Source organism: Peromyscus maniculatus, chromosome 21 (assembly GCF_049852395.1).
Source record: "Peromyscus maniculatus bairdii isolate BWxNUB_F1_BW_parent chromosome 21, HU_Pman_BW_mat_3.1, whole genome shotgun sequence".
In the NCBI taxonomy this organism is placed as follows: Eukaryota; Metazoa; Chordata; class Mammalia; order Rodentia; family Cricetidae; genus Peromyscus; species Peromyscus maniculatus.
Genome location: NC_134872.1, coordinates 52154930 through 52182633, shown reverse-complemented (window position 1 = coordinate 52182633; position 27704 = coordinate 52154930). Strand labels below are relative to the sequence as shown.

The 27704-nt window shown below is 43.6% G+C and overlaps 1 protein-coding gene across 1 annotated transcript; it reads right to left on the bottom strand.

Annotated features, from left to right (window-relative positions):
- On the bottom strand, nt 1-25539 carry Mep1a (meprin A subunit alpha). Its single transcript, XM_042265784.2, has 14 exons — nt 25446-25539; nt 25335-25359; nt 25185-25232; nt 21499-21539; nt 20478-20553; nt 18401-18518; nt 17272-17447; nt 13393-13614; nt 12611-12760; nt 9654-9869; nt 6154-6624; nt 4716-4889; nt 3609-3909; nt 1-1045 (listed from the first exon to the last, which is right to left on the bottom strand). The coding sequence occupies exons 1-14, from the start codon at nt 25512-25514 to the stop codon at nt 889-891; spliced, it is 2244 nt and encodes a 747-aa protein (XP_042121718.2). The 5' UTR covers nt 25515-25539; the 3' UTR covers nt 1-888.
- Between the last annotated feature and the right edge of the window lie 2165 nt (nt 25540-27704).

Here is a 27704-nt window from a genome sequence, read left to right as displayed (position 1 = left end):
AGGAGGGGATGGAAGCTTTCCTTTTCATTAGGTCCCTCGTGGAACTTTCCTGTCCCAGCTTCATTTGACCAGCTTGAGGCTACAGAGAGACAAAGAGCTACAAACATGTCTTCAAAGTTCTACCTGATGCCTCTGGTCTGTTAACATAATACAATAATGTAACACAGTCATGCGCGCACACACGCACACACACACACACACACACATTGGGGACATAGAGTACACACACTCCATCTTTTTTAGATTTATTAAGCCTTTTCCTTAAAACCAGAGCAAGAAGAAAGTACAAGTCATGGAAACCCAGCCTACCAGAGGGATCTTTGGAATCATTTCACAGGATACCGAATGAGCAATAAGACTGCTCTGTCTAGTGAAAACTATTTGGTTCAAACACACCCACATTTAGATTTAGCCATATGTTTTATGATCTGAAATACACACAAAAGACTATTATTTCACAGCTATTCATTCACTGGTTGGTTCATTCATTCAATACTTACTGAGTACTCACAATACACCTGCCAAGAATGCTTCTAGCCCTGGGGCCAATGTGGTAGCTGATGATAATGTATCCCCTACCTGACTGGAGCGTGTGATCTAAGGGGGGAGGGTCAAGCAAGCAAAAGGTTTATAATTAAACGTTCTGGCTGCTGTCTCAGGACGTGAGGATTCACCAGGAATTCATAGACGGCTAACAGAGCTGTGCAGGGACGGAAGTGGTAAGGGACAGAAGTGGAAAGAGCCACACATGAGACTGGCAGCTTTGGTTTCGGAAGACCTTTCAAGAATGCTTGATATAAAAACCATTCCAAAGGATGCTGACCACAGGAAGAAAGTCTGGGTGGAGGAGGCCCTTCCTCAGTCTGGTGGACGTCAGCAGGCATCTGCTCACCGCAGCAGCTTTTGGTAAGTGTTGGTAAACGTGACAAAGGTCAAGAAGATCAAGCCAGTGATGCCGCCAATGATCAGGCCCAGCAGGCTGCCGTGAACTTGCATGGCCTGACAGCGCTCCCCCGTGTAGAAAAAGGCATGCCCAGAGACGCACCTGGGGAACAGGACACAGAGAGTGGAAACAACCTGGACCTCAGGTGCTTTCTAGTAACATGACTCACCAGTAACAGTAGCAAACAATCACAGCCCACTGCCAGCCCATCCACGGGCTTTATACATAGCTACATTTAACCACACCACGGCTTTTTGAGGTAGGGGTTATAATCTGGCCATTCTCATTTTTTAAGCTGAGGAAGGATAAATAACTCTCAGAGTCACATAGTTGGTGTTTCCCACCCGAAGCTGAAAAACAGGTCCTATGCCAGTTAAGTTGTCGACACATCGTAGGGGCATAACAGCTAAACTTGGGGACTGTTTTCTTCTTAAAATGTCATTCAGCATAAGGATCATTAGAGGAAGGGCTCCACAGCTTCCACGGTGACAAACCGTGCCTTTGTTCCAGAATCTCAGCTGCAGAGAACTCAATGGAACAGGCTGGGGTGTTCATGAGTCAGAGGTTCTTCTTTATCCCTGGAGTTGTTTTACTCCCTTAGTTCCAGGGTGAGTATTGAGACAGGGCATCATTGTGACTCCTCAGACTAGCCTGGAATTCACTGTGGAGCTCCTGCTGGCCTTAAACCTACGATCCTCCCGCACCAGCCTTTCAAGTGCCAGGATTACAAACGTAAGCCACCTCACCTGGCTTTTTTTTTTTTTTTTAAACTTTTAAAGGATTCATCTCTAGCTTAAGTATTTGCTTCTTAAATCAGACACATTTTTCTTCAGACACAAGGCCACCAGCTTGAGTTACCTTTAGCAAGCTTATCTCATAAAGACCCAGCTTCAGGGCTGTGGAAAAGAACACTTTGGTGCATGCTTGGCAACTCCTGGCCTCCCTTTGGGGACCAGTGAGGCTAGCAGAAGTCCCTACTGGGAAATGGCATCTGAGGACCCATTAGGCAGAGGCGCAGGCCTCTGTCTTCGATCTCTTGTTGGTGCCCTATCTGGGGGTGAGTCAACATTTGTTGATGTGTCCCCAGGAGCAGCGAACATAATAGGAGCAAAGTACTCTTGGTTTCTGGTATCTAAAGCATAAGCTCAATCTAGTCATGAAAAAAATCTAGAGTCAATACAATTAAGGGAAATGCTGTGAAGTAATGGCGTCATTCTTCAAAGATGTCAGAATGGTGAAAGACAAGGATTGTTCCAAGTTGAAGGAGACAAAGGATATGTGGAATTAAATGCATTGTGGGGTCTTGGAATAGAAAGGGGACATTGAGGAAAATGTGTTGAAATCTGAATGACGTCGGCTGTGTGGTCCTCAGAGTTGAGTTGATGTCCGTGCCTTGCCTTTGCTAGTGGTAACATGGTTGTGTGAGATGTTTACACGACAGGAAAAATTTTTAAGGATACAGGGAAATCTGTACTTTTTGTGCAGTGTATCTCCAAGCCTGAAATTATTTGCAGGTAAAAGCTCAAAAGAAACAAAGCTGACACCTGCCTATTAGGGACCACATGCAGCATGGCTCCTACATCTGCTATCACCCTGCCGACCACAGGTGATGTGTCTCTCCCTCCACACCTTTGTTTAAGACATATTCGTTAGGTTTGTATGCAAACATTAGAAAAATAACTATCAGACACAGCCAACTTCACAGACAGGCAGTGGTATATGCAAGGCCCAGCTCCAGCTTTGATTATCTGGATAATTTGGGACAAATTACCCTTTGCACATTTATCTCCCTGATATACTAGATGAAGGCAAGAAGAGCTGTGTCTCAAGGGTAGAAAAGATAATTCAGATCATGTCGAATAATGCTTAGGAGGACACATGATATCCAGCAAGCAGAAATATGATAATCACATGTTTCCATTACAGTTATTGGAAATATAATAATAGAACAGAACTGATGAATTCTAAAACTATTACTGCTACTACTACTAAATAACTAATAAGACATCTGCTGTCCATGAAGATTTAAGTTTGATCTTGATTCTCTGTAGCAGGGCACAGAGCAGAAAGCCAAAGCCCTTAGGTCATTCGTGAGCCATAGTGTTACAGTAAGGCAAACATCTTGTATAATGTAGTCACTGCCATGTTCTTTTAGGTATTATGTATTGTGTGTGTGTGTATGCATGCACGTGTGTGTATGTGTGTAAGTGTGTGTATGTGCATGTGCATGCATGTGTTCCTGCATTTGTGTGGTGTGTGTGTGCATGCATGTGTTCATGCATTCATGTGTATGTGTGTGTGCATGCATGTGTGGTGTGTGATGTGTTCATGTGCATGTTTCCAGAAATAGACACTGGTTATCTTCTTTGGTCACTCTTCGCCTTCTGCTTTGGGCAGGGTCTCTCACTGAACCAGAAGCTGGCTGATGCAGTTAGGTTATCAGGCCAGTGAGCTCCATGGATTCCCGTCTCCACCTTCCCAGCACTGGGGTGTGCTTTATGCTCTGATGTTTTATGGGGGTGCTAGAAACCCAAACTCAAGTCCTCAGGTTGTGCAGCAAGCACTTTACCAGCCGACACACCTCCTCAGCCCCACCATGGTGAGCAAATTTGACTCAGAAACGCTACCTCACCCACCTCCTGCCATCCTTGGCCGTGGAGCCTACCTGCAGCTGGCCATGCCCTTCACGTTCACACAGATGCCTTCATTCTGGCAAGGGTTCGGGTCACAGGGATCTCTGAAGTACTGTGGCCAGTTGTGGTCCTCCATGGGGCCAGTGTTCTTCACTGACCGCTTCTGTCGGCCGGGTTGTCTCTGGCTCAGGGGGCTTGACAGAGCTTCCTCCGACATGGCTCTTCCAGAGCTTTCTCCCAAGACAGGAGGCTCCTGGTCTTGGAGAAGGAGGCCTCGGGAGACCACATTGCTGGCTAGAGTTGGGACTTCAGTCTGGATCAGGTGGGTGAGATCTTCAGGAAACGGGCCATGGCAGTGAGAGAATCCAAGATTAATAACTGCCTGTGGGGTTCCCTGAGCCTCCTCTACCTTTCACAAATACCACATGTTACATAGAAAAGCGGCTCTTCTCGTAATGCCGGCTCGTTCATTGGAAAACGATTCTGTCACACACGAATTTGCTGAGTTTGCACAAAGAAGCATAGTCAAACCAAGGGAGCGTAGATGGAGGCGCACCGGAAGCCAGCACACTGTCATATCTGATTAACTCTCACAAAGATATAACACTTCAAAAAGATGAAATTTTGGTTTCTCCCAGCGACAGTTAAAGCTTATAGTTTTTAATACAAAGAAAGGGTGGGTGTTTGAAAAGCCAGCTCCACTTGCCCTGGGTTGCTAGTCATATAACAGATAGATGTGTCACCGTGTCACATGGTGTGCTCTGCAAGACTATGCATAATTTGCATGTGTCAATCAAGCAACATATTCAAAGCATCATGCAAAAGTATGAATCCTTGACCAAACAAGTAAAATGTGGCTATTCCAACACAGGCTTTTTTCTTTAAAGAAAAAAAAGAGACAGAAAGAAAGAAGGGAGGGAGGGAGGGAGAGAGGTAGGAAGGGAGGGAGGGAGGGAGGGAGGGAGGGAGGGAGGGAGGGAGGAAGGAAGGAAGGAAGGAAGGAAGGAAGGAAGGAAGGAAGGAAGGAAGGAAGGAAGGAAGGAAGGGATTCCCACCTCCCTGACTTGCTTTAAAATTGAGGTAAATCAATAGACCATGCAGAGCCTAAAATTATTGACCCAGGAAGTCTAACAAAGTACCTTCAAAGTCTACAAAGATGATGAGGGTGTCGTCCTTAAGGAAACGTTTTCTCATCAGCATCTGGTGGGAGATGGCCTGGCCCCAGCCCCAGTCAAGGCTTCTGAAACAGTCACAGGCCTGATCATAGGCTCCCACCTTGGATGGCCTGTCCCAGATGACAGAGTCATTTATAGCTGTGGAGTAATGAGGGACATGCAGCCTCGTTAGCTTTGACACTGTCCCCTCCAACTGGTCTGTCATGAGCATGACAGGCTTTGTTAAAACACACGTGCACACACTCTACATACACGCATCAAGATTTTTTTTCTATTTACTGGATGGTTAGAATTCAGAACTACGAGGTGAGAAGGCCAGAGAGCCACAGCCCTGCTTGCTAGCCTTCTACCCAGTAACTTTTCTTAATGATGGGCACAGGGACCCCTACTGCTGAGACCCCTCATTGAGGCGTATGTCTCTTTTGAAAAAAAAAATAGCCCATCTTTTTGTTGATGTAAGTTTATCTCATGGACATACTGATGCCAGTCAGTCTCAGGCTTAACACATCAATACTACAGAAAGCCTCCTGAAGTCTGAGTTTCTGGTGGACAATGTCTACCTTCTCAAGTAGACCGATTCTGGCTGGGTGGGGGCCACTTGAGTTCCTGGAACCTGAGTCTCCATTGCTGAGCCTGGTACAGAGCAGGCTTTTCATAGATGACTAAGAGGACATTTAGGTTCAAGAAGGAGACAATGGCATTGAAAAACAGGACTGCAGAGATGACTCAGTCTACCACCAAATGGGGACATTGAGTTTGACGCCAAGGACCCACATTAAAATCACAGCAACGACAAAACCCCCAAGCATAGTGGCACATGCTTGCGATCCCAGCACTGGGACAATGGTGTCAGGCACAACCCTGGGCTCTGCCTGGCCACTCTAGTGTACCTGACTAGTTCCAGACTAACAATACACCCTGTGTCAAGAGAATGTGGGTGGGGGGCTGGGGGGCTCAGCAGTTAGGAGTGCAGACGGCTCTTGGAGAGGACCAAAGTTCAGTTCCCAGCGCCTTCATCAGGCAGCACACAACTTTCTGTAACTCTGCTTCCCAGAATCTGATGCCTCTTAGCCTCTGCTAACATCTGGGCTCAAATGTATATGATATATCTGCACATACATACTTTATAATAATAAGAAGAAATGTTTTGAAGAAGGTTAAAGGTGCCTAAAGAGTAACACTCAAGACTGTCCTCTGGCCTACACACACACGGATACACACACACACACACACACACACACACACACACACACAAACACAATAAAAACAACCAATAACTCTACACTCACATCACGATGTTGTTCGGATACACAAGGGGAAAAAACTAAGGAATGCGATTACCTTTTACACCGATGCTGGCCAGCCCAGCCTGAGAGGCAGTTCTTTTGCTCAAATCACCTACCTGAAGAAATTTGATTTTTGGAGGTAGTGAACATCATGCTTAAGGACATCCTGTTCCTGACATCGGGGTCCTGGTCCAGTATGGTCATGATGGCCTGTCTGTTTTCCACGGGCCACTCCAGAATCCCATCATTCTCCCCACTGCATAAGTGGAAAGCGAGGCCCAGATAGCCAGGATTGCTGGTGCTTCTACCATTGGGGTACAAGGTCACCCCCAGACCGTAGCCTTCAGGGCTGTAGAACCTAGGGCTCAAAACCCTTTCCCCCTGAGGTGTGTTCGCCAGGACCTGGGAGATATTCCGTATGGTCCAAACCCCAGCAGGGCAGGGCGTTTCTGTCAGAGTGATGTCATCCAGGGAAATCCCCCCCTCTGGGTTGCCAGAGTCACCCCTGGTGCCCTGGAAAAGATAGCGAAACTTCTTTTCTTCTCTGAATGTCACATGAGCAATCTTCCAGTTGTGGTCAGAATCTCCTGGGGACAAAGGTTGATGACAGTCGATGTCAACAACGAATGAGCCTGGCATATCAATTCCCTCATTCCCTCTTCATGGCAGCTCCTAACATAGGCGCCACTGTAGACACGTTAAGCAGTTTCGCCAAATCGCTTGTTTAGCAAGGGGAACCACTTTTTCAAAAGGCACACTGTGATACTTAAAGGTAGCGTCCGCAGTGGCGGGCTTCACTGCAGCGTTTTCACACCCACATCATTGTGCCCGTTCTTATCCTCCCCCCTCCTTACCCCCCTCCCCGACCCCAGACTTGACTTTACAACCGGTAATCACATCTTAACCGGTTTTGCTTTTCACTGTTTTTACAGTCACAGGTTTCCTCCGGAGCAAACTTTCTGTTGCCACAGCACTCCCCAATATCGGAAGCACTAAACTGTCCGTGCGTACATCAGCTGACCCATATAAAACAGACAGTTTTGAGTAAAAAAAAAAAAAATCAAGTAATGGATACATTTCATATGGTTCAGCCTGGGACTTGTTACCAAAATCTGTTTGTCTAGACTTTTCCTTGTCTATCTGGAAGCACCAATATGGAGGTGAGCCAGGGAATCCAGGGTTACCAGAAGCCTGTGACTCAAGTCCCGAGAGCAGACATGGTCTACTTGTTCTTTTGCGGAGACTGAAGTAGAAGTGGGAACTTTGAATAAAGAGCTGAGGTGAGGGAATGAGGGGCCACTGCCGAATACGGGACCCTGAGTTGAACAGCCAGAGTATGAAGTCCAGGCGAGGTAGAGACAGAGCAACTCAGAACGCCCAAAACACATGCAAAGAAAGTTAGTCAGAAATGAAGTAGAGAGGAGACCCTGGGGATGGCCTCTTTCCTCTCCTGCATCTTCTAGCCGGAGCTAAGCTCTTCCCAGAACTAGGAGCATCCGTATCCTTCTTTGCTCTCTGGTCCTTCTAAGGATGACCATGGAAGCACTCCTGGGTGGAACTGGTGACCTGCCAGACACACTAAGAAGGTAGAGAAGGTACATGGACCACACCAGTAACATGGGCATCTGTGTGGCTGTCATCTCATGCATAGGGACACATGGACAGGAAACAGAGTGGGTGACTGAAAGCCTAAAATAGGGACAAAAAGCATAGACGTGAAGTAAGCACATGGCAGGTTACAGATCGTGGGGACAGGAGAATGAAAGTTCATGGCTCGCTACTGAGCAACTGCTTTGATTTTATTTTTTGTTTTAAATACGGGTTGTGATAATGAGGCTGAAATGTGGGGCAGGGGAGCAGCAGACTAGAGACTGTGCCATATGATCACAGACATTTTTTTTTAATGAAATTCCTAAGTTTTTATCTAAGTGAGAGGCTCCCCTGAATCAGGCAGGTGATGGTGATGCTTCTATTGTTTGAGACAAACTTCATCCATGGTGGTTCAGAATGTCATCTATTAGAGGTCCTGGCCTCACTATAACATAAGCTGTATATGTGTAGTGTGTAGTGTGTGTGTGTGTGTGTGTGTGTGTGTGTGTGTGTGTCTGTGTATTCATACTCCTTTTTGTTTTTAAACATTTTGTAGCTTCGCTTAATATAAAAGTCTTACAGACTCTTATCTTACATGTTGATAAGCATATTGATAGACACATTTTTATGTAAGCTTCTGGATTAAAATAGACATTTCACCAAAGTTACAAGCTACTCCAAAATGATTATAACTAAGTTGTGCTGAATACCCCATAAATGCCAGGACATATTCAATTAGCCTTTTAGAAAAGTTTCATGGACAGGCCAACCTTAGAATGGACTGATTTCAAAAATCCATTTACACGTTATTTTTAGGGAACTTATGAAGATGCCCTATGGGAAGTCAAACTAGTTTAAAGAACTAAATTCCACCTGGGATGGTTTCATGCTCCCAGGGTAACATTTTCAGAGTGAGCTGGACACAATTACCAACCAGTCCACCAATAATGTGTGTTATATTTACAACACATTCTCATTTTAAATATTCTTTACTTTTAAAGGGCATTTTTGAAATGCTATATGCGTCTGGCTAATCTCACGGTATAATATTTTTATGTGCCAGTTCTTTACAATAATGTTTTCATCACTAAAGGAAAAAGTAAAAGGCAGATTGTGGACATCTTTCCACCATACTAGTTTAGATTATTACAGCCGGGAACGGCAAACCATGACCCTCCCCCACCGCAAAAAAAGAAAAAAAGAAAAGAGGCATGACTTCAGAGTTTTCAGCTGATGATGGAGTGGGTAAAAGTGATTGGACACCTACTCTTCCCAAAGACATCTCAGCAAGTTCTCTCCCTTTAAGAAAAGCAGTCTCTTCAATACAGTGGAAACAATATTTGTTTTCTAGGGTTCATTTTGAGGACTTCTTAGTTGGGTGGGGAAAGGGAAAGCCTGTCTCCCCTACTTGTTCTGAAGACCCGCTGCCCCAACAACAAAAACTAGAAATATTTAGCTTTAAGAAGCTGGATCTGAGGACCCTCACATCTCAAAGGTTTTCATTTGGACTCCCAGAAACACAGAGAACAACACTTAGCACATAAATGGCCACAGTGGAGTTGATATACTCAATGGCTTATGTTCCTATCATTATTTTAAATGCTGAAGTAGCTGGAACCTACTTGCAAAGTCTCAGGAAGGAGACTTCAAGGTATGTCAGTCTTTTAAATAGTGATGTCATTTCCTCCCCTGAAACAGAACCCAAACCAGTTATGGCCAACTTTCTTGGAGTTATGGATTCATATGGCCTCTTTGAGCAAAAGTGTCTTTGAGCCTCACCTCTGCCCTCAATTTTCAAGTGCCTAGAGCATGCTGGTAAAACATGCCAGATCTTATGGTGGACTTTCAGAAGAGCGGGCAGGGAAAGGGTGTGGATGGAGGATGGTGAGAAAGAAGCAGAGGAAGGCTGGAAGGAGAAGGAGAGGACAAGAGAAGAATGGAGAGGGTGATAGGAGAGAGACCAGCAGAAAGAGGACCACAGTCCCAGCTTTGCACAAGCCGGTCCTTCTGGGCTGGCTCTAGATACCTTGAAAGGTCTGTATCTTGGCCAGCTTCCGCACATTGCCCGTGCCGTCATCCCTCCTCACCCAGACAGTGAGTCTGTCTGCAGGGCTTCCTGTCATCTTGTAAAAAAACTGCAGGCACTGCTGCTTCCTCCTAGGGTAGAGGATCCGAGACTCCAGCAGCGCCACCTCGTCTTTCCCTCCCGAGCTGGTATTGAAGTACATGAAGTAGCCGGCAGCTGTGGAGAGAACAGCCAAACATCCCATCTCTACCGTCGGTGACTTCCATCTACCCAGACAGAGTGACGCAGGAAGCCATTGCTGTTATCTAGGCATCCAAAGCTAGAACTTTTCTGAGGAACAGGGACAGAAACATCCTCTCTCAATGGGCATAGTGACTAGCTAGCTAACACCAACGCTCTGCACATCTCTCTATTACATCTATATTTATTTACTTCTGGAGAGATTTTATACGTAGTCCAGGCTGGTTTCGAACTCACGATCCTGCTGTCTTTAGCCTCAAGAATGCTGGAATTACGGATGATCCAAACTTGCATCTTTCCCTTTATTTTCCTTTTCTCCAAGTTTGTAAAAATGCAAACGTCTGCTTTACACAGTCGTCAATCTGAATGTGATGGAATTCGGTATTTGTGAGGTGAATTCCATTTCCCTCGCCAGCTTCCTAGTTTAAATTAGAGATTCATTACAAAGAAAAGAGTTGATCTCCTCAAATCTGAAAGAAATGATTCAGGTGTATGGATTGGGTTTCAAGTGTCTGTAGCAAAAAAAAAAAAAAGGTTGAAACTGCTGTTTCTAACCACGCTGATCGGGTCTATTATCAGTGGTAAAGAAGCATCTGTTGTTCCATGGAACGGTTCATTCGAGACACAGGGGCTGACAGAGGATTTCCCCTGAATATAAAGGAAAACTCTGGAGTAGCATTAAAGAAGAAAGTTAAGACCATGTGAGTTTTAGAGCTGAAAAACAAAAATCAAATAACTCAGGCCTAGGACCCGGGAGGTCTGAATCCACCATGTCCTAGCTAACCTGACTGGACATCGTCTCCTATCTGTGAGTTTCAAATGGGAGGTGGGTTCTGTCCCTGGGGACCCTACAGGTTCTTGAAGTCTACCTGAGCAGAGAAAACCCTCTCTAGCAAGGGTCCTTTGAATGCAGGACTCAGGATAGATGGTCTGGATAAAATACTAGAGCTTTTCCCAGATATTCTTTCTGGGATGTGTGTGGTCCTTTCCTACAAGGGATCTAGAACATTCTCCCAGAAGGTTCTTCTTCTGCAGTCATCTCTTTGCCTCTCTGGATGTTGAATATGATCAGCCTAGTAATGAACCCATAGGGGAGGGCAAATCAGAGGTCACCGTGGCAATGCAATCTCAGGACCTATCACCCTCTGAGTACTGTGTGGCAGAGACTTTCATCCTCAGCCCCGCTCAGAGGACCAGTGGTTTGTGACCTCTGACCTTCTTGGTGGCCTGGCATTTAGCTGACTCTTCTGAAAGGAAATCTAATCAACTCTCGGGCTAACGTGCGCTAAAAAGGCTGTCCAACAGTCTAGCCCTTTAAAGGGCTACTATAAACTGTAACCCCACTAGCTTTCAAAGAGGCTTGACATGACTTCCATGACAGGCACGTGATAAACAGACACAAAAACAAAAAAAATTAAAGGGGCTGGAGATGTGGCTCAATTGAAACCCCAGTTCAATCCTCAGCACCAAATAAATTGCTTGTGATGGTGTACCCCAGAACCCCAGCTCTAAGAAAGCAGACAGGGAGGATTAGATGTTCAAGGTCACTGTCCCCTGAAGAACAAGTTTGCACTAGCTTGGGACACGGGAGACTCTGTCTTGTCAATAAATAAACAAACAAATAAATAAATAAGTGGATAGAATTTTAAAAGCCTCCCCAGAAAAAGGGAAGTTGAAGATATGAAAAGTGAGAGAGGGAGCTACAGGTCTCCCGCCAGAGGCTTCATAAGCCTCATCCCTCCATTCCTCCGGGGAGTTTTAGCATGTTTGTGTTTCGCAAGCCTTGTAAATGCCAAGACATCTTAAGAAAAGCAGCGCACCGTAACAATTTCCTGCAATCACCAACAGTCAGTGGGGGCACTGCATTTCAAACTGAAATCTGTCTGACCTGATGGGTTTTCAGGAAATAAAGCAAATGCATGAATCAGTTGATCATATGCTGCCAACACATCAACCATCACACACATGTATCCACTAAGGACTCAAAGTGAGGCCAGTACAAACTGAGAAGTACTATTAAGAGTAACAACATAGATACTTCCTATAAAAAGTTAAAGTAACTCATAGAGGCACTTTAATGTACGTTACATATAATAAATATACAAAATACTAATACCTTTGAATCAAAATGAACTTTACTTGTCTCCTTTTAGCCCGTTATGAGGCTACTGTAAAATGTGCATTATATATGTGGCTACCATGGTATTTCCATTGGTGGGTACTGACCTGGAAACACTACCCTCTATTATAAAGTCGTGTTATTAACTAGGTATGCCCTTAACATTTTTGACATGGTAAACGGTAAACATACATCTTTATTTCCTACTTTTAGTTACAAATATTTTAAAATGGATTCCGTGGCATTTCACACATGTATACAACACATTTTGATAATGTGCATCCTCTACTGCCCTGCATCTGTTCCTGTGAAACTTCTTCCCAACGCCTTCTCCTCCTATTTTCAAGGCATTCATTTTGTGTCACCTTCTGAGGCTGATTAAGGTCACCAGCATGCAGGGCTGGGGACTAACTACAATGTTTTCCTGCATCTCCACAGCCTGGGTACTTTCTATTGAGTTAATGATTAAGATATGAGAAACAGTCTTTGTCCTCGTTCAGATATTCAGGTTTGATAATTAACACAATAACCTAAAGGCAAAAGGTACCAGCAGCCATTTACCAGCTCAGGGTGCTGCTGACTTTTGATGATCACCAACCTTTGCACTGTCCCACCAAGGTGTGATCCACTCGTCCAGGCTGACTGCTGTCCTCACGGACCCAGTCGTCATCATCTCTGGTCCCCTGGATCATTCCACAGATGTTTGTCTTCTCAAAGGCACAGTGGTCCAACAGGGTATGGGTTGTGGCTACATGGGACATTTTTGACACATGGTTAAAAATGTAAGGTATCTCATTCCAAATAGTCAATGCCTTAAGCCACTAAATCAAAACAAAACCACAGACCTTTCATTTCTCAAATGCAGTTCTTATTGTCACTGGTTGCTCTTGGAAGATAGACACAGAACCATGTAGCTTAGAGACCCAGAATAAAAACCTGGATTCATTCCTTGCTAGACAGGCAAACGTGAACTCAAGACCAAGGGTAAGGCAGCTAGCTCAATGGGCTTGTACTCACAAGGCCCCTGTATACCTTTTCAGCACACTTGGGAAATGTCCCCATCTCAGAGCTTTAGAGAACTTTAAGATTAACCAGAGGAAAGAGTTTGTAGGGTACATTACACTTTCAAGCCCCCTGCCTATCTTAACCTTGACATAATTATTTGCCTTTTGAAAGGAAGCCAGAGGAAGTAGACAATAACAGCTCCTTACATTTGCCCAGTACTGGTACCTTACAAACCATGCATAGGACATGAGCATCCTATGAGATGTCTTTTTCTGAAGAGAGAGTGCTTAAGGTTATGTATGCTGCTGCTTTGCAGAGCATTCAAGAAAAGTGTGCAAGCCACTTTAGCCAGTCCTCAGGCACAGAAGTACTCACTGCAATTGTACATTCGGTTTAGTCTCTCTAAGTCAATGGTACTGAAATCCAGACGCTGCCCAATGATGCCATTAAACTCGGGAATCTTGGTTGTAATGGTTGGGATGCTCTCATTCTTGTTGAATGAAAACGGATCATAGTGCATCACGGACTCATAGTCATAGGGTGTGTTGAGGTCTGTGATGTAGTTGTCGTCATAAATGTTGAAGTTGTGTTCATAGTCTGTGGGAGAGAAAACCCACAGGTATCACTCAGTCACGTTATCCTCTCCAGACTTTCTTCTTTGTCTTGATACTCAGATATCTCAAAAAGGGAAATATTGCATTTTCAGTTAGCATCTATCTATCCATCTCTCTCTCTATCTATCTATCTATCTATCTATCTATCTATCTATCTATCTATCTATCTACCTACCTACCTACCTATCTATATGTATGTATGTGTACCTTACAATTAGAATATATAAAAGAGGGGCTGGAGAGATGGCTCGCCAGTTAAGAGAATATATAAAAGAATATACATTGTTGATTATTAATCTTAATCCATTGATGCCATAATACAGAGTTTTGTAAAATAGTATGTATAAGATTGTTGGAATGACCATAAAATGTCCATGTTCTATTAATATACATATTTATATATCATATATTATCATGCATTACAAGTACTTCATGTAATTGTATGAGAGTGTGTATATGTGTGTGGCCTTTAGAAAGAAAGTAAAATAGCAAATATAAGATAAGAATTATAAACAAAAAGAAAGGAAATTTTTGAATTAAGAAAAATATTGAGGATTAAGTTTACAATATATCTTTCTAATAACCAAGTACACCCATTACCAGGTCTGTCCATCTTTCTACCAGACCAGCTTTTTTGTGTGTTAGGAAAAAGAAATCCAAGGATCAAAGGGAAAGCTGAGCCTCTGACGAGAAAGAATCATGTCAGTCAAAGTTCATGCCCCTTGGTCGAGGAAGAACACATATAAGAAAAAACAAGATGGGAATAAAATAAATATTGTCCTATCAAAGGTAGCTTACTGAGGTTGGATTAGTAAGGAGATAAGATATGCTGCACCATAAGGAGTTGAACTATATAGCTGAATCAGTGTTCTGTAATTGACCAGTCACCAATAATTTACTGTTTCCTATCCAGAGAGGAAGGATTGAGAGATGTTTAATTTCTCACAACGCATTTGGTCATAGTTGTTTCCATTATAAAAGCAACTGCATCTCATGGGACTATAGCTTGCCAGCCTCTGCTAGACCTCAGAAATTGAATCTTTTCCTTAGTGGAAAAGAGGAAACACAGTCCTGACTCAGAGGATGGAGGCGGAAACTGCACCATCGTCAGCTGTGGCCTCAGATTAAACTCCAGGCTCCATGGACTGTGGATGAGATACAATAAAAAGCACAAATAACTCAGGGGACTCGTACTGGCTTTGTTGGTCATTGGGTTTGCTGTCTTCTTAGAGAACAGTAACCCAGTGATTGTAGGTCATTTAGATAAATGGAATTTTATGAGATGGAACTAGAGATAGGAGACAGATATGCCAGCCTGCACTGCAGATTATATGATAGACCATATGATTACATGATAGATTATATCAGCAGCCAGCGTGAGTTCACCCTGATCAATGGCCATCGTTTGCCTTATATCTTTCTTTAAAAGTCATTGAGTATTATTTTCCTCAAGACTTAGAAATAGGAATTTCTTTTATAGCTAATGAAATTTTCAGCAAAACCAGTTATATGTATAGGGAAGAAAGAAATTTAGACCTGTAGGCAAATCTAGGTGGAGTCTAGGAGAGCTGTAAGGCTCATAGTTGGTGATGTAGGACTTTTGCCTGGGAGTCCATTCCCCTTTTCTCCTACACACCCAGTTATGGGGCAATCAGCTCTGAGAGCCAAACACATGAAGTCTCATCTGAAATTCATCTCTGGGGAAATAGACGCCCAAGCTCCCTTCAAAGAACCTTCTGCTGAGACAACTGCTTAGCCTCAGTGCTTGGGTGACAGGATTCATGTGTGTGTGTGTGTGTGTGTGTGTGTGTGTGTGTGTGTGTGTGTGTGTGTGTGTTACATGCTGGTGACACATAAGGCTTGTACAATTACAGCTTCCTGTTATTTTTCCATTATTCCACATTCGTGGAATTATCAGAATATGATGGGCTGGAGGGACACAGGCTGAGAAATCACATAGAGGAGTCAGATATACTACGGAACTCTATCCATCCTCCTGTAAGATCCATCCTCCTGTAAGGACCACTGACCATTTTTCCCCTAATGCGCTGTGCTGACATAAGTCTTTTCTGAATTCAAATTTAATTTTAAAGCTTGGCCATACATACTGTCATGTATGACCCTATACATAAAACTGAAATATAAATAAAATAAAAATTCCTGAGCAAGGAAAATATTTATTCAAAACATTATGTGTGCTAAGAGTGAAGTCATTTCTAGCACAGTAGAGTTTCATTATTTATTTAGGATCTGGAAGAAAAGAAAAAGCCAATTCCTACATTCAAAACATGCATACACACACACACACACACATATATATATATATACATACAGAGGCACATACAATTATCACACATATACATATATATACATATGCATACATACACATTAAATCACATATATACACATGCACATAAAAACACACACATACATACACTATACACATAGAATATACACACACACTCATACACACATACAAACATAAACATACATGCTGTCTTAGTTGCGTTTCTACTGATGTGATAAAACATTATGACCAAAAGCAACCTGAGAGGAAAGTTTACTTCAGCTTACAGTTCCATGGCACAGTCTGTCATTATAGGAAGTTGTGAAAGGAGCCCAGAGGCAGGAACTGCTCACAATAGGCTAGGCCCTCCCCAATCAATTGTCACAATCAAGAAAATGCCCTACAGACTTGCCGATCAGACAGTTCTATTGAGGCATTTTCTCAACTAAAATTCTTTTCTTCCCAAGTGGCCCTAGCTTGTATAAAGAGGCCCACAAAGGTTCTCTGAGCTTGTTTTACCCAGCAGAGCTGCATTAGAGGATTGCTTGACCATGTGCATGGTTTCTAGGTGATTGGAAGGGTCTGCACTTGGCTGAGCTAGGGGGAGGTCTTTGCTTCACCCCTTGGCATTCCTATAAAAAGCCCTTTAGAAGAGACAGAATGCCCCCCCCTCCGAGGCTATCCTGTGTTTCTATCTGTTTCTCTCCCCTCTATCCTTCTATCTAATATCTCTTATCCCTCACTCCTTAAGAGTTCTTTGTCATAAAATGTGGGAGCCAGTCTCCCAGCTGGGTTCCCACAATGAAGTTGGCATAAAAACTAGCCAGCACACACACACAGATACACACATACATGTACACACATACACAGACATACATGCATAAGATGCATACACACACATACAAATATGCACACATATACATGAACATACATGTACACACACATACATAAAACCCTCTGCCGTGTATTCCCTGGTTATCATCATATCACTTCAACCTTCCGAAGCCACCATGCAGAAAACAGCCCTATGTCCTCTGAAATCCAGTTCCTTTTACTCATTACAACAAGAAAATAGACTTTCAGTTGAGTTTTTAACAACATACTGATACCAAGCATACACTTCTGTCTTCCAAGTGACCCCCACAATGAGTCACCTCATCCTCACATTCGGGACCAGTTGTGACCACATCAGTATAGTCCCCCGAGAGATCCTCAAGCTGCTGTTTACTCCTAGCCCTTGTTCCTACTGGAGAGGCGCTCCTGTGCCCACAGCCAGCCTGGGCCTCCCACAGATGTTCTCAGAGAGCCATAAAGACAATGGCATCCTCTTCCCCATGCTGGGTTCATACACACCTGGCAAAATTTCATTCCACCAAATGTTGACATAATCATCCCGGTCAGTCCTTGACTGCTCGTGGTAAAATCCCAGAGCGTGCAGGATCTCATGTTCAACGATGCCCTTATAGTCGCAGCCCGACCCAATAGAAAGGTTCTGTCCCACATGTTGGTCACCAACCATAGACCAGCAACTTTAGAGAGGGAGGAGAGGAAGATGTTTTCAGAGATATATAATTTATATATTTATATATAACTTACATATTTCAAATGGCTACAATTTATAAGATTTCAGGACTAAAAGGTTTGATTTTTTTTTTAATTGGGAGCTGGGGAGATTGCTTAGTGGTAACAGATATGAAGTAGCAATGAAATAATTTTACGACTGGGGAGTCACTACAACATGAGGAACTGTATTAAAGGGGGCAGCATTAGGAAGGTCGAGAACCACTGCCTTAGGAGGCGGAGTCTTACTGGAGAAGGGCTTCACATGGGTTTTGCAGCCCAGCTCCACTTCCTGACTCAGGACACAACGTCCTCCACCTTACCCTCCTATCGCCAAGCCTTCGTCACCACGGCAAACCACATTCCTTCTCACGTCGCAAGCCAGACTAAATCCTTCCTCCTTTCAGGACCTTGCTCACAGCAGTAAGTCACCCGTCTACTGCCTATCTTCCTTCTGGAGGGCCCTCACCAGGAAGAACCCCAAACATGCCTCAGAAACCGACAGACGAGGGGACATTAACAGACTCCCTAAGTCTGTCATGGAATGCCACTCACCCTCCTTCTCCCAAAATCTTTTTTTTTTTTTTCATAAATTCAGTTTCCTTCCTCTGTTAGGAACCCTAGAATTTTCCACAGATGATCTCCTTTTGGCTTTCCACTGTGGAATCTAGACGGATGGAAAGGGCTTTGCTGGTAGATTTCACGTTATCTCACCTACCTGTTCTCTCTCTCAGCCTCCTGTGCCTGCGAATGCTAATTCAAATGCTATGTGTGCAGGCATGAGCCTTGAGGCTACAGAGATGGCTCAGAAGCTAAGAGAACAGGGAAAGATGTGATTTTGCTTTATTCTGATCATGTCTTTCAGACAGTTTGCAAACTGAAGGATACAAGCTTTTCCCGCTTTCCAATATTTCATACTAACCCAGAAAACTTCTGGAAGATGATGTACGAGCTCTCTCCTTCATAGGGCTTGAAATCCACACAGGACTTGAGGCGGAACATCTCAAAGGCATTGAGGATGGCTCCTTTGGCATTCAGATCTGTAGACATTGACAGGCATCATTCAGTTTGGATAACAGACACAACTCATAGTTTATAGAAGACTGTACTACTGATATGAAATACACAGAGGTTCCATATAGATTTTTTCTTTTCTTTTTTTCTTTTGGGCAATAACTCAATTCCTTGGGAACTAAAATTGCAGTTAATTCCATACACGGTACTGGTTCGTAATTTAGATGATCAATGCAAACGCAACTGCAGGGAAGTAGCTCGTACTTGTGTACGAAGCTGAACTAAATCATAGAACACCTTCCTTTTTCATCTTTTTTTTGTCCTTTCTTTCATTCAGAGCTTTTTCCCCAAAAGAGTCGTGTGACAGTGCAAAAAACAGATATGGCTTTCAAGTCACTCTGGCTTTTGTATGTATGGGTGAAGCACCTTGGATACTAGCTATAGAAATAGTGGTCCTGTCCCCAGACTGAAATAGCATCCTCCCAGGCTAGGGATGCAGCTCAGCTGGTAGAGTGCCTATCTAGCATGAGTAAATTCTTGAGTTCATCCTCAGCACCATGTAAACAAGGCATGCTGCTTTATGGCTGTAATCCTAGCACTTGGGAAGAGAAGGCAGAAGGATCAGGAGTTCAAGGCCAACCTGGGCTAAATAAGGGCCACGGCTTAAAACAAAACTTCCCTGTAGATGGAGGAGAGCACAGTTTAGAGAAGTGTGACACAAAAGAAGCAGATGGGGTGTTACCTTGCTCCCCCTGTGAGAAGAGTGGGAAGTAGCAAGACAGACCAGCCAGCACCGTGCACAGTACAGTTCTACCCAAGGCAAGGATGGGAGGAAAAGGAGCGAACCCCAGAGAGCTGAAATTGCATTTCACTTCGTTTGCATTCTTTCTCCCACCATCAACTCACTGGAGGTAGAGAGCTCAACGAAAACTTAGTCCAAGTCATAGGAAATGAAACCCTTGGGTTTACACATTTCATTTTATACATTAACTAAGAGAAACACTATAACCCTTGGCAGTTGGCCGAGTGATTACAACATGGTATTCATTTCTTAAAGCACCATGTTGGAGAATCATAAGGTCATAGCAACATCATTAAGGAAATAGCTCTTAGCTGGGCAGGGTGGCTCACATGTGTTATTTCAGCGCTTGTGAGAATTGACTTGAGTTCAAGGCCAACCTCAGCTATAGAGTAAGATTCTGTCAGAGAGAGAGAGAGAGAGAGAGAGAGAGAGAGAGAGAGAGAGAGTCCTCAGTGCCCTTGTTGAAATAGTTGACTGTTCTAGTTCTCCAAAACATGTTATGTTCCTCTCACAACAAGGAGAAGAAATCGATATGCTGGAAATAGTATCCTCAATCTATACTCAGCTCAGCCTTTTTACCGCTGAAGTACAAAATTATACCATTTTGATTTCAAATTTTTCACAATTTTGTTCTTCGTGTTGTTCCTGATTTTACTACCATTTTAACATGTGCAGTAACTTCTGACTGTGCATGCATGTGTGCATGCATGTGTCTGCGCATCTCTGTGTGTGTGCATGTTTGTGTTGAGGCGGGTACACATGTATGAGTTTGAGCATGTGGAGGTCAGGAGTCAGTTTAGGGTGTTGTTCCTCAGGTGCAGTGCATGTTATTTTGAGGCAGCGTCTCTCCCAGAGTTCACCAAGCAGGCTGGGTTGTCTAGCTCAGGCCCCCAAGGACCCACCTGTCTCTACCTTCTAAGCACTGAGATTACAAGTCTGAGTCAGCCTGCCAGACTTCTCACTTGGGTGCTGGGGATTGAACTTGGGTCCTCCTGCTTGCAAAGCAAGAACTTCACTGACTGAGTCATCTGTCCAAACCTTGACTGGATAAAGAAATGCCATGGCTTGCTTCTCACGAGATAAAGACTCTTCAGGGCTCTTTATGTACTGATCTGAAGTTGATGAACAGGAGGAAGGGGAGAGAAAGGGTCACCCATTTCTAGTTAAGAACGACCTCCATTACCCAGATTGTCAGCCAGGATGTACGGAATGGGGAACTTCCATCTGCTTGTTGGGTCTCTCAGGGCATTTCTGGTTCTCTGTGAAAAACAAGAGCAAGCATAATGTTGTCCAATTCCATCCATTTTCCTACTGGTCTCATGTTTATTTACAGCTGTGTAAAATTCCATTGTATGTACGTGCTACATTTCCCAGGTTGTAGAAAGATAAACCCTGCATGTTCTCTCCCATAGGAGAGTTTTAATATTTGTGTCTTGGTATTTAGGTTGAGGTGAGGATGGACAGGGGTCAGGAAGCTAGGAAGGGAGTCACGAGAATACAAAAAGGAGGCCTAAAGGGAGAAGGGCGGGTGGGGTAACAGAGCAGCAGTGATTTGAAGCAGAAAGGGGAATACAAGGGTTAAAACAGGATAGGGATCAGGGCGATGGGCAAGAGCCATGCGTGGGAAGGAGAAACAACCCAACTAAGTGTACATGAAAAGTACCGTAAGGGAAACAGCTGCTTTGTAAACTTATTAAGTGATGAAACCAAAATGGAAAACAAACAACAACAACAATAACAAACGTCTGAGGAACCCAGTGCCCAAGACCACCTCCATGACCCTCACGCAGCTCACACCACAAGACAAACTAAGGGCATTTATCTTCTCATTATGAAAACAATGGGAACTCCTTCGAGACCATTTTTGGGGACTGAGAGGCATTCATAAGAACAAAATAAAGGAGCCAGGTAACTGCTAACTCTGGCACAACCCCGACGAACACCCTGGAGCACTTCCTTCCTAGTCTTCGTTTATTGGGGAAAGTTGGATAAATAAATTATCTGATAATTGTATACTTTTCTGTGCTTTTTAATGTTCTTTTATCACTGTCAACTATGGGGAAGTTCTTACAGACACAGATTACATATCAGTCTTTACTTCCTTTCCACAGTGTCCAACACGGAGGAAGCCCCAGAGCACAGGTTGGTCTCCAGAGGGTGTCACAACTCCCAAGGCACAGTATTATATTGTGGGTAGCACTCACTGGCAGAAGGATGTCCCCTTGAAAGAGGTTCAGGCCTGCAGCTGGGGTGGATTTAAAAACAAAATGGTATTTGAAATGAACATTAGTAAAAGACATGTCACAGTAAAATTAATCTTTGCTATTGTACATCCTTCATCATGCAGTCATCTATCTCTTTGAAACTGTGGGGTTTTTTCCCTCTAATTGAGTAAATGTGAACAGTCAGTAAGTATTACATATTGATATGCCCTCTTCTCAATTTTGGAATGAAAGCCCTTCTCCAAGAACCTTAGAACTGGGCCTGGAGATATGACTCCAGTGGTCAAGAACACTGGTTCTCCTTGCAGTGGACCCAGGTTCAATTCCCAATACCTATATGACAGCTCCCAATCATCTATTAACACCAGTTCCAGGAGGTCCAGTGCCTTGTTCTGGCCTTTGTGGGCACCAGGCATGTATGTGGTACACATCCATACATATAAAATAATGTTATTTTTTAAAATAACCTTGTAAATAAGATAAAATAAAAGGGATAGCATTGATCATGAACTCTAAACCTTTCCTTCTTCAGGAAAGAATTGGAGCTCAGAGAGAAGCTGTGAACTACGAGGCCATTGTTCAAGTGGGCATTACAGCTGGTGTCCAATCCCAACCCTTCATGTTCCCTCCCCTTCACCTAGATAAATACATTGAGTTGATTTCCTCCTATGAGGGTGATGACAGCCTATGAACCTGGCCAGGGACAATACCATTGTAATGATAAATATGTACAGATCTGCTTAGGGTGATGTCTCCAAGCCCTGCTTTTCAGATGTTTAGCAGAATGGACCCACACACACTGGTTGGACTTCTGAAAAATAAGATTCTTGAAGGGAAAGGTTGCAGGAAAACTTCCCAAGCATTTAAAGAGCACCACTTACCTTTTAAAATAATGCTTAGATAATTAATTTTAATTTTACCCTATTAAAAATGCACAACCTAGGCCTGCCTGGGTTCAAGCCTTGGCTTTGAATTCATTATTATCATGTTGTTTCCTTAACGATAAGAGTAACCACAAGACTCTGAAATGTATAGACTTGTGAGAATTAAATGATAATACCTATAAAAGTGCTTTAAAATGTGCTCTTAGCAGAAATACCTAATAATCATCCAGGTATGGTGGCCCACACCTTTAATTCCAGCACTTGGGAGGCAGAGGCAGGCGGATCTCTGTGAATTCATTATCCTCCCTTTCCTCCATCCTGGAATGGTAATGTACACCCTGTGCCATTGTATATTAGAAGTATGTGATCTGATTTATGATTTTGATTTTACAGGGGATTACAGTAAAAGATTGCACGAATCTCAGATGAGACTTTGAACTTTGAACTTTGAAACATTATTGAGACTGTGATAGACTATGGAGACTTTAGAGTTAGACTAAATGCATCTTGCATTATGTTATGGCTACAAGCCAATGGGGGTTAGGGCATGGAACGTGGTGGTTTGAATAAGTATGACCCCCCATAGACTCGTGTGTTTTTTAGTCTTGACCTGTAGGGAGCTGCACTATTTATTAGGAGGCACAGCCTGGCTGGAGTAGGTGCAGCCTTGTTGGAGGAAGTGTGTCACTGTGGAGGTGGGCTTTGAGGTCTCATATTTGTTCAAGCTACACCCAGTGTGGACACAGTTCACTTCCTATTGCCTGTGGATCAAGATATAAAACTCTCAGCTCCTTCTCCAGCACCATGTCTGCCTGCATGCCACCATGTCACCCACCATGACAATAATAGACTAAACCTCTGAACTGTAAGCCAGCAATTAAATGTTTTCCTCTATCAGAGTCACTGTGGTCATGGTGTCTCTTCACAGCAACAGTAACCCTAACTAAGACAATACCCACTCTGTCCATGCTAGGAAGTAACTGAATTACTTCCCCAGCCTGATAACACCACTTCTTGTAACCCTATGGACAAGCAGTAATATCTATAAAATATGAACAGCTTCAAACAGGATCACTGGATTGCACTGCAATCTGAGGACAGCCTATAGCTCACAACCAGTAAACCAATCCGGAGAATAATCCCCGCCGTCCTGTGTAACAGCAGAAGTCTCATTCTACAAAGCACGTAGCTTCTTGCAAACGACACCTCCGAGGGGCCAGGTATTAGAAGGGAGCCTGGTTTCAGCTGTCCAGGACAAAGGCTGTCCCTGCTCTACCTACTTCTGTATACATACATTCCACAGATGTACCCAACCCTCTCAATGCTGACCTAGTTACACGATAACAGGAAATTAAATAACAACTAACTGCAAAGCCACTGGACCCTCATCACCAGTGGGAATCGCTATGGAGTTGATTTTTCCATATGTATGCTTCGAATCCAGCCATACTGCTCCCGGGGCCTGTTGTGTGCAAACACGCGCATTTCCTAGCACTTGCATGGCGGCAGGAAATGGAGGAAGGGCACACTAGGAAGGAGAAGATGACCTCTTCACAGCACTGTGCACAGGCTCTCTAAGCATGGGGAGTTTCCCGTCCCTCCATGCAAAAGGGAAAAGGGAAACAGAACTTCACACGTCGCAAGGTGGCGGTGACACTGGATGCGAATGTCTTTACAAGCTCTAAGGTGTGAGTGATCAGGTGTCCCTCCACGGACGCCAGTCCCAGCCAAAGACGTCAAGAGGCAAAGGCTTCCCTGAAACCCCAGAGGCAGAACACAGAAGCAAGACAGGCGACACCTCGGCGTCTTTCCTCTCAGCAATGGATGACAGCATGGGTTTCCTCAATAAATACACTTCTGAACAAGCCATCCAAACAGAAATCCATTTACCCGCTTCTCTATGCCTGGTCAACGAGTCACCTCATCACTAGTACATATGACGGGCCAGTCCAGGCTTGGGATGTTTCTCCCATTAAACAGAACTATCTGCTAATTCTTTATCATTTTTAGCAAGTAGAATTATTACCCATTCTTCTTCCCTTTTATTTCAAACTAGAAACTATAAAATATGAAATCTTCATAAACAGAAAACTTGTTAGGTTATGTAGTCTAGATCCAGTAGGGCTCATTAGCTGTCTTAGAAAAAGCTAACCTAGGGACTGGGGTGATGGTTCAGTTAGTAAAAAAGAATGCTGAGCAAGCATGAGAACCTGGCTTTGAGGCCCAGAACCCCAGTAAAAACCCAGGAGTAGTTTTGACCCCAAAGACAGAGAGACAGAAGCATATGGATCTCGGGGTCTCACTGACCAGTCAGTCTAACTTGCTTGGCAAGACACAAGCTGAAGAGATCCTGTCTCCAAAAACCAGTTGGGCAGTTCCTGAAGAAACAGAACTGAAATTGACTCCTGGCCTCCACACACATGCACGAATCCACACTGACATGAGCATAAATACAGTCTAATATAATTCTCTTTCTCTCAGGCATCATCATTCTCTAGAAACTTCTAAGGCCGGTAGGCACCAATAAACTTGTCTCTCAAAAAGGTAACCCTACCACTGGGCTTGAAATCCTGTCACCTCAGACATGGTGGTGCCCATCAGTAGCCCTGGCACACCGGAGGTAGGGGCAGAAGGCTGGATGTTTGTTTTAGTCCACCCCAGTTGACTTTAGCAATTTCCAAGCCATCCAGGACTACACAGACAGACCCTGTCTCAAATCAGTTAATCAATTAAAATAATAAACAAAGGACGTCAATGTCTCAATATTTCAGAAATTGAACTCACCTAAGTTGATTTCTGAAATATCCTTCTGTTCACTATCTGTATAGTCGTCTGTCAAAAAAAATAAAAATAAAAAAAAATAAAAAAAGGAGAAAAATGTTACTAATCTTGTGGAGGAAAACTCAGAAAAACTGCACAGGAAGTGATTCTTACCATGTTCGTTCGAAGGATGTTTAATCTGGAGGGGAAAAAATGTACACAAAGTGGGTGACTTAGGCCGTAGCCGATGCCTTTAAATACCCACAGAAAGAGACACCCACTTACCGACACAGCTGCTATGTGGGCAGAAAACAAGATCAGAAAGAGGCCACAGGCAGGTCTCGTCCAAGGCATCGCTGCAAATGAGCTGGATGCAGCAGAGACTCCTTGCCATAAAAGCCTATTGGACCTTGCTCAGACTGTCACAGTGGGAACTTTGACCCTTCTGTAGGTACTGTATTGCCTAGCAAATACAGTCCCCAAGAATGAATGACACTTTCAGGGGTGAGGACAACGAAGCCTGCTCTAAACACTCATGACCCAGAGACTGGGAGAAAGTTGGAAAAATTAGTAGTGAAATGAACGTACGATAACAAGTTATACACCATGCCATTCACAACAGAAATGAGTGTAATCTTCAGAGTGATAATATTACATACATTGACAGTCAAAAATGAACTAAAATTATGTGCAGTTGTTGCAAGTTACAATTACGACAGGACATAAATGCACGGCTCACATCTTTTCTCTCTGCCTATTTTCTCTATTTCTTCCTCCATATTCCCTCTCCCATATAAAATAAAATGTTCTGACTGGTCTGATGTTAGTCTATGAGTTCAGCACCATTTCAGTGAGGGTCCTACCAATGTTCTCCTGGAGTTTCACGGGCTACATTTAAAATTTACACAAAAGCAAACTTCCAAGAATAAAGAAGAAAACGTTGAAAAGAAAGTTTAAAGAGTCAGGAATTACTCTGACAGAAATATCAAGACCCTTTTTAAAACTAGGGAATCTCATATAGCCCAGAGAAAGATCTCAGGGTTTCCAGAATGGAGTAGAAGGTCAAAGAAACGCATGTGTATCGGGGGCTTTGTTGCACGGAGGAACCAAAAGCCAAAAGTGCCAGAGGGAAACTTGTTTCACCTCAGCAACGTTGGAAAACGGCGCTGCTGTCCGAGAGCTCCATCAAATTCTTACCCTGTACTGTTCGGAAAAACATAAACTCCAGACAACGGTGGAGAGTCACAAATCTCAAACCTTGAGGTCAAGTAAAGTTGCTTAAATAAGAACTGAAAAAAAAAAAAAAGCTTTGAAATTACAAAGAAAAATCAATTTGGCTATATCAAAACTTAATCTACCCCGCCCCTGCTTCCTTTTTGGAGACAAGGTCTCATGTAGCCCAGGTTGGCTTGCTAGGTAGCTGAGGATGACTTTGAGGTCCTGGTCCTCCAGCTTTAGGCTCCAGAAGGTGGAACCTAAAGATTATTAACCCTCACCCTCACACCCAGCACAGCCTCGCCACTGTGATGCCAGGACACAGGACTTCAGGTAAAGGTGTTACTGATTACTTTTAATACTGGTGGTAGGTACACTTTTTAAAAAAATATTAATCTTTTGGTAAGTATCTAACATAATTAAAGGACGAGCCACATATGGGAAAGATATTTACACTGCATATCACTGAATAAAAAGGTTCACTGAATAAAAAGGAAAGGTTTTATTTATCACTGAATAAAAAGGAAAGATTCCTACAGAATTCCTGGAACAAGTCATTTACGAGCTTGATTGCAGATGTTAATTAGTTACCAGTTATTTGCAACCCCACACATTCTTCATCATCCTTCAGTGTCTAGAGAGTGAGGCAAGAGTCATAGGTCTTAGAAGGGTTTATGGTTTTGCAGTAAAATGTAAACTCTGGCTGGGGGCAAAGTCCTCGCTTTCCTCTGTGAGCTCTAGTGGACCGACATACAGTAGACAATGTTTCATGAAAAAGAGCAAATTACAGGTTTTTCTAATGGTGTTGGATGGAGCGGCTTCCGTTGATGTCAGTGAGCTTAGAAGTGGGTGATGGAGGATGATGATGAACCACCCACTACAGCCCAGGACTCTCCTATCCCATGAAAGCCCAGGCCAGGTCCCATAGGGCTACAGTGGGAAACTTGTAAGTCCTTCCCCTTCACCTGCTCCTTGAGGTATGTTCTACCTGCTGCTTTCTGTGTTCTTGCCCCCAGGTTCCTTCTGCTACACAAACAGGGCTCTGGCTTTGGCCATCAGCTCTAACACAGCAGATATGGTAGCTCTTCCTATTAGGATCCACTCAGTAACAGGAGCTCCAACATGCAGGGCAAGAATCATCAACTTTTAAAAAACATGTACATCTTGTGTGTGTAGAGGCGGGGTGTGCATGTAAGTGCAGGTGCCCTCAGAGGCTGGAAAAAAGGGTTGGGTGCCCCTGGAGCTAGACTTAGAGGCCTTTGTGAGTCATATGATGTGAATGCTGGGACCCTAATTTGGGTCTGACAGAAGAGCAGTAGGTTTTTGTTT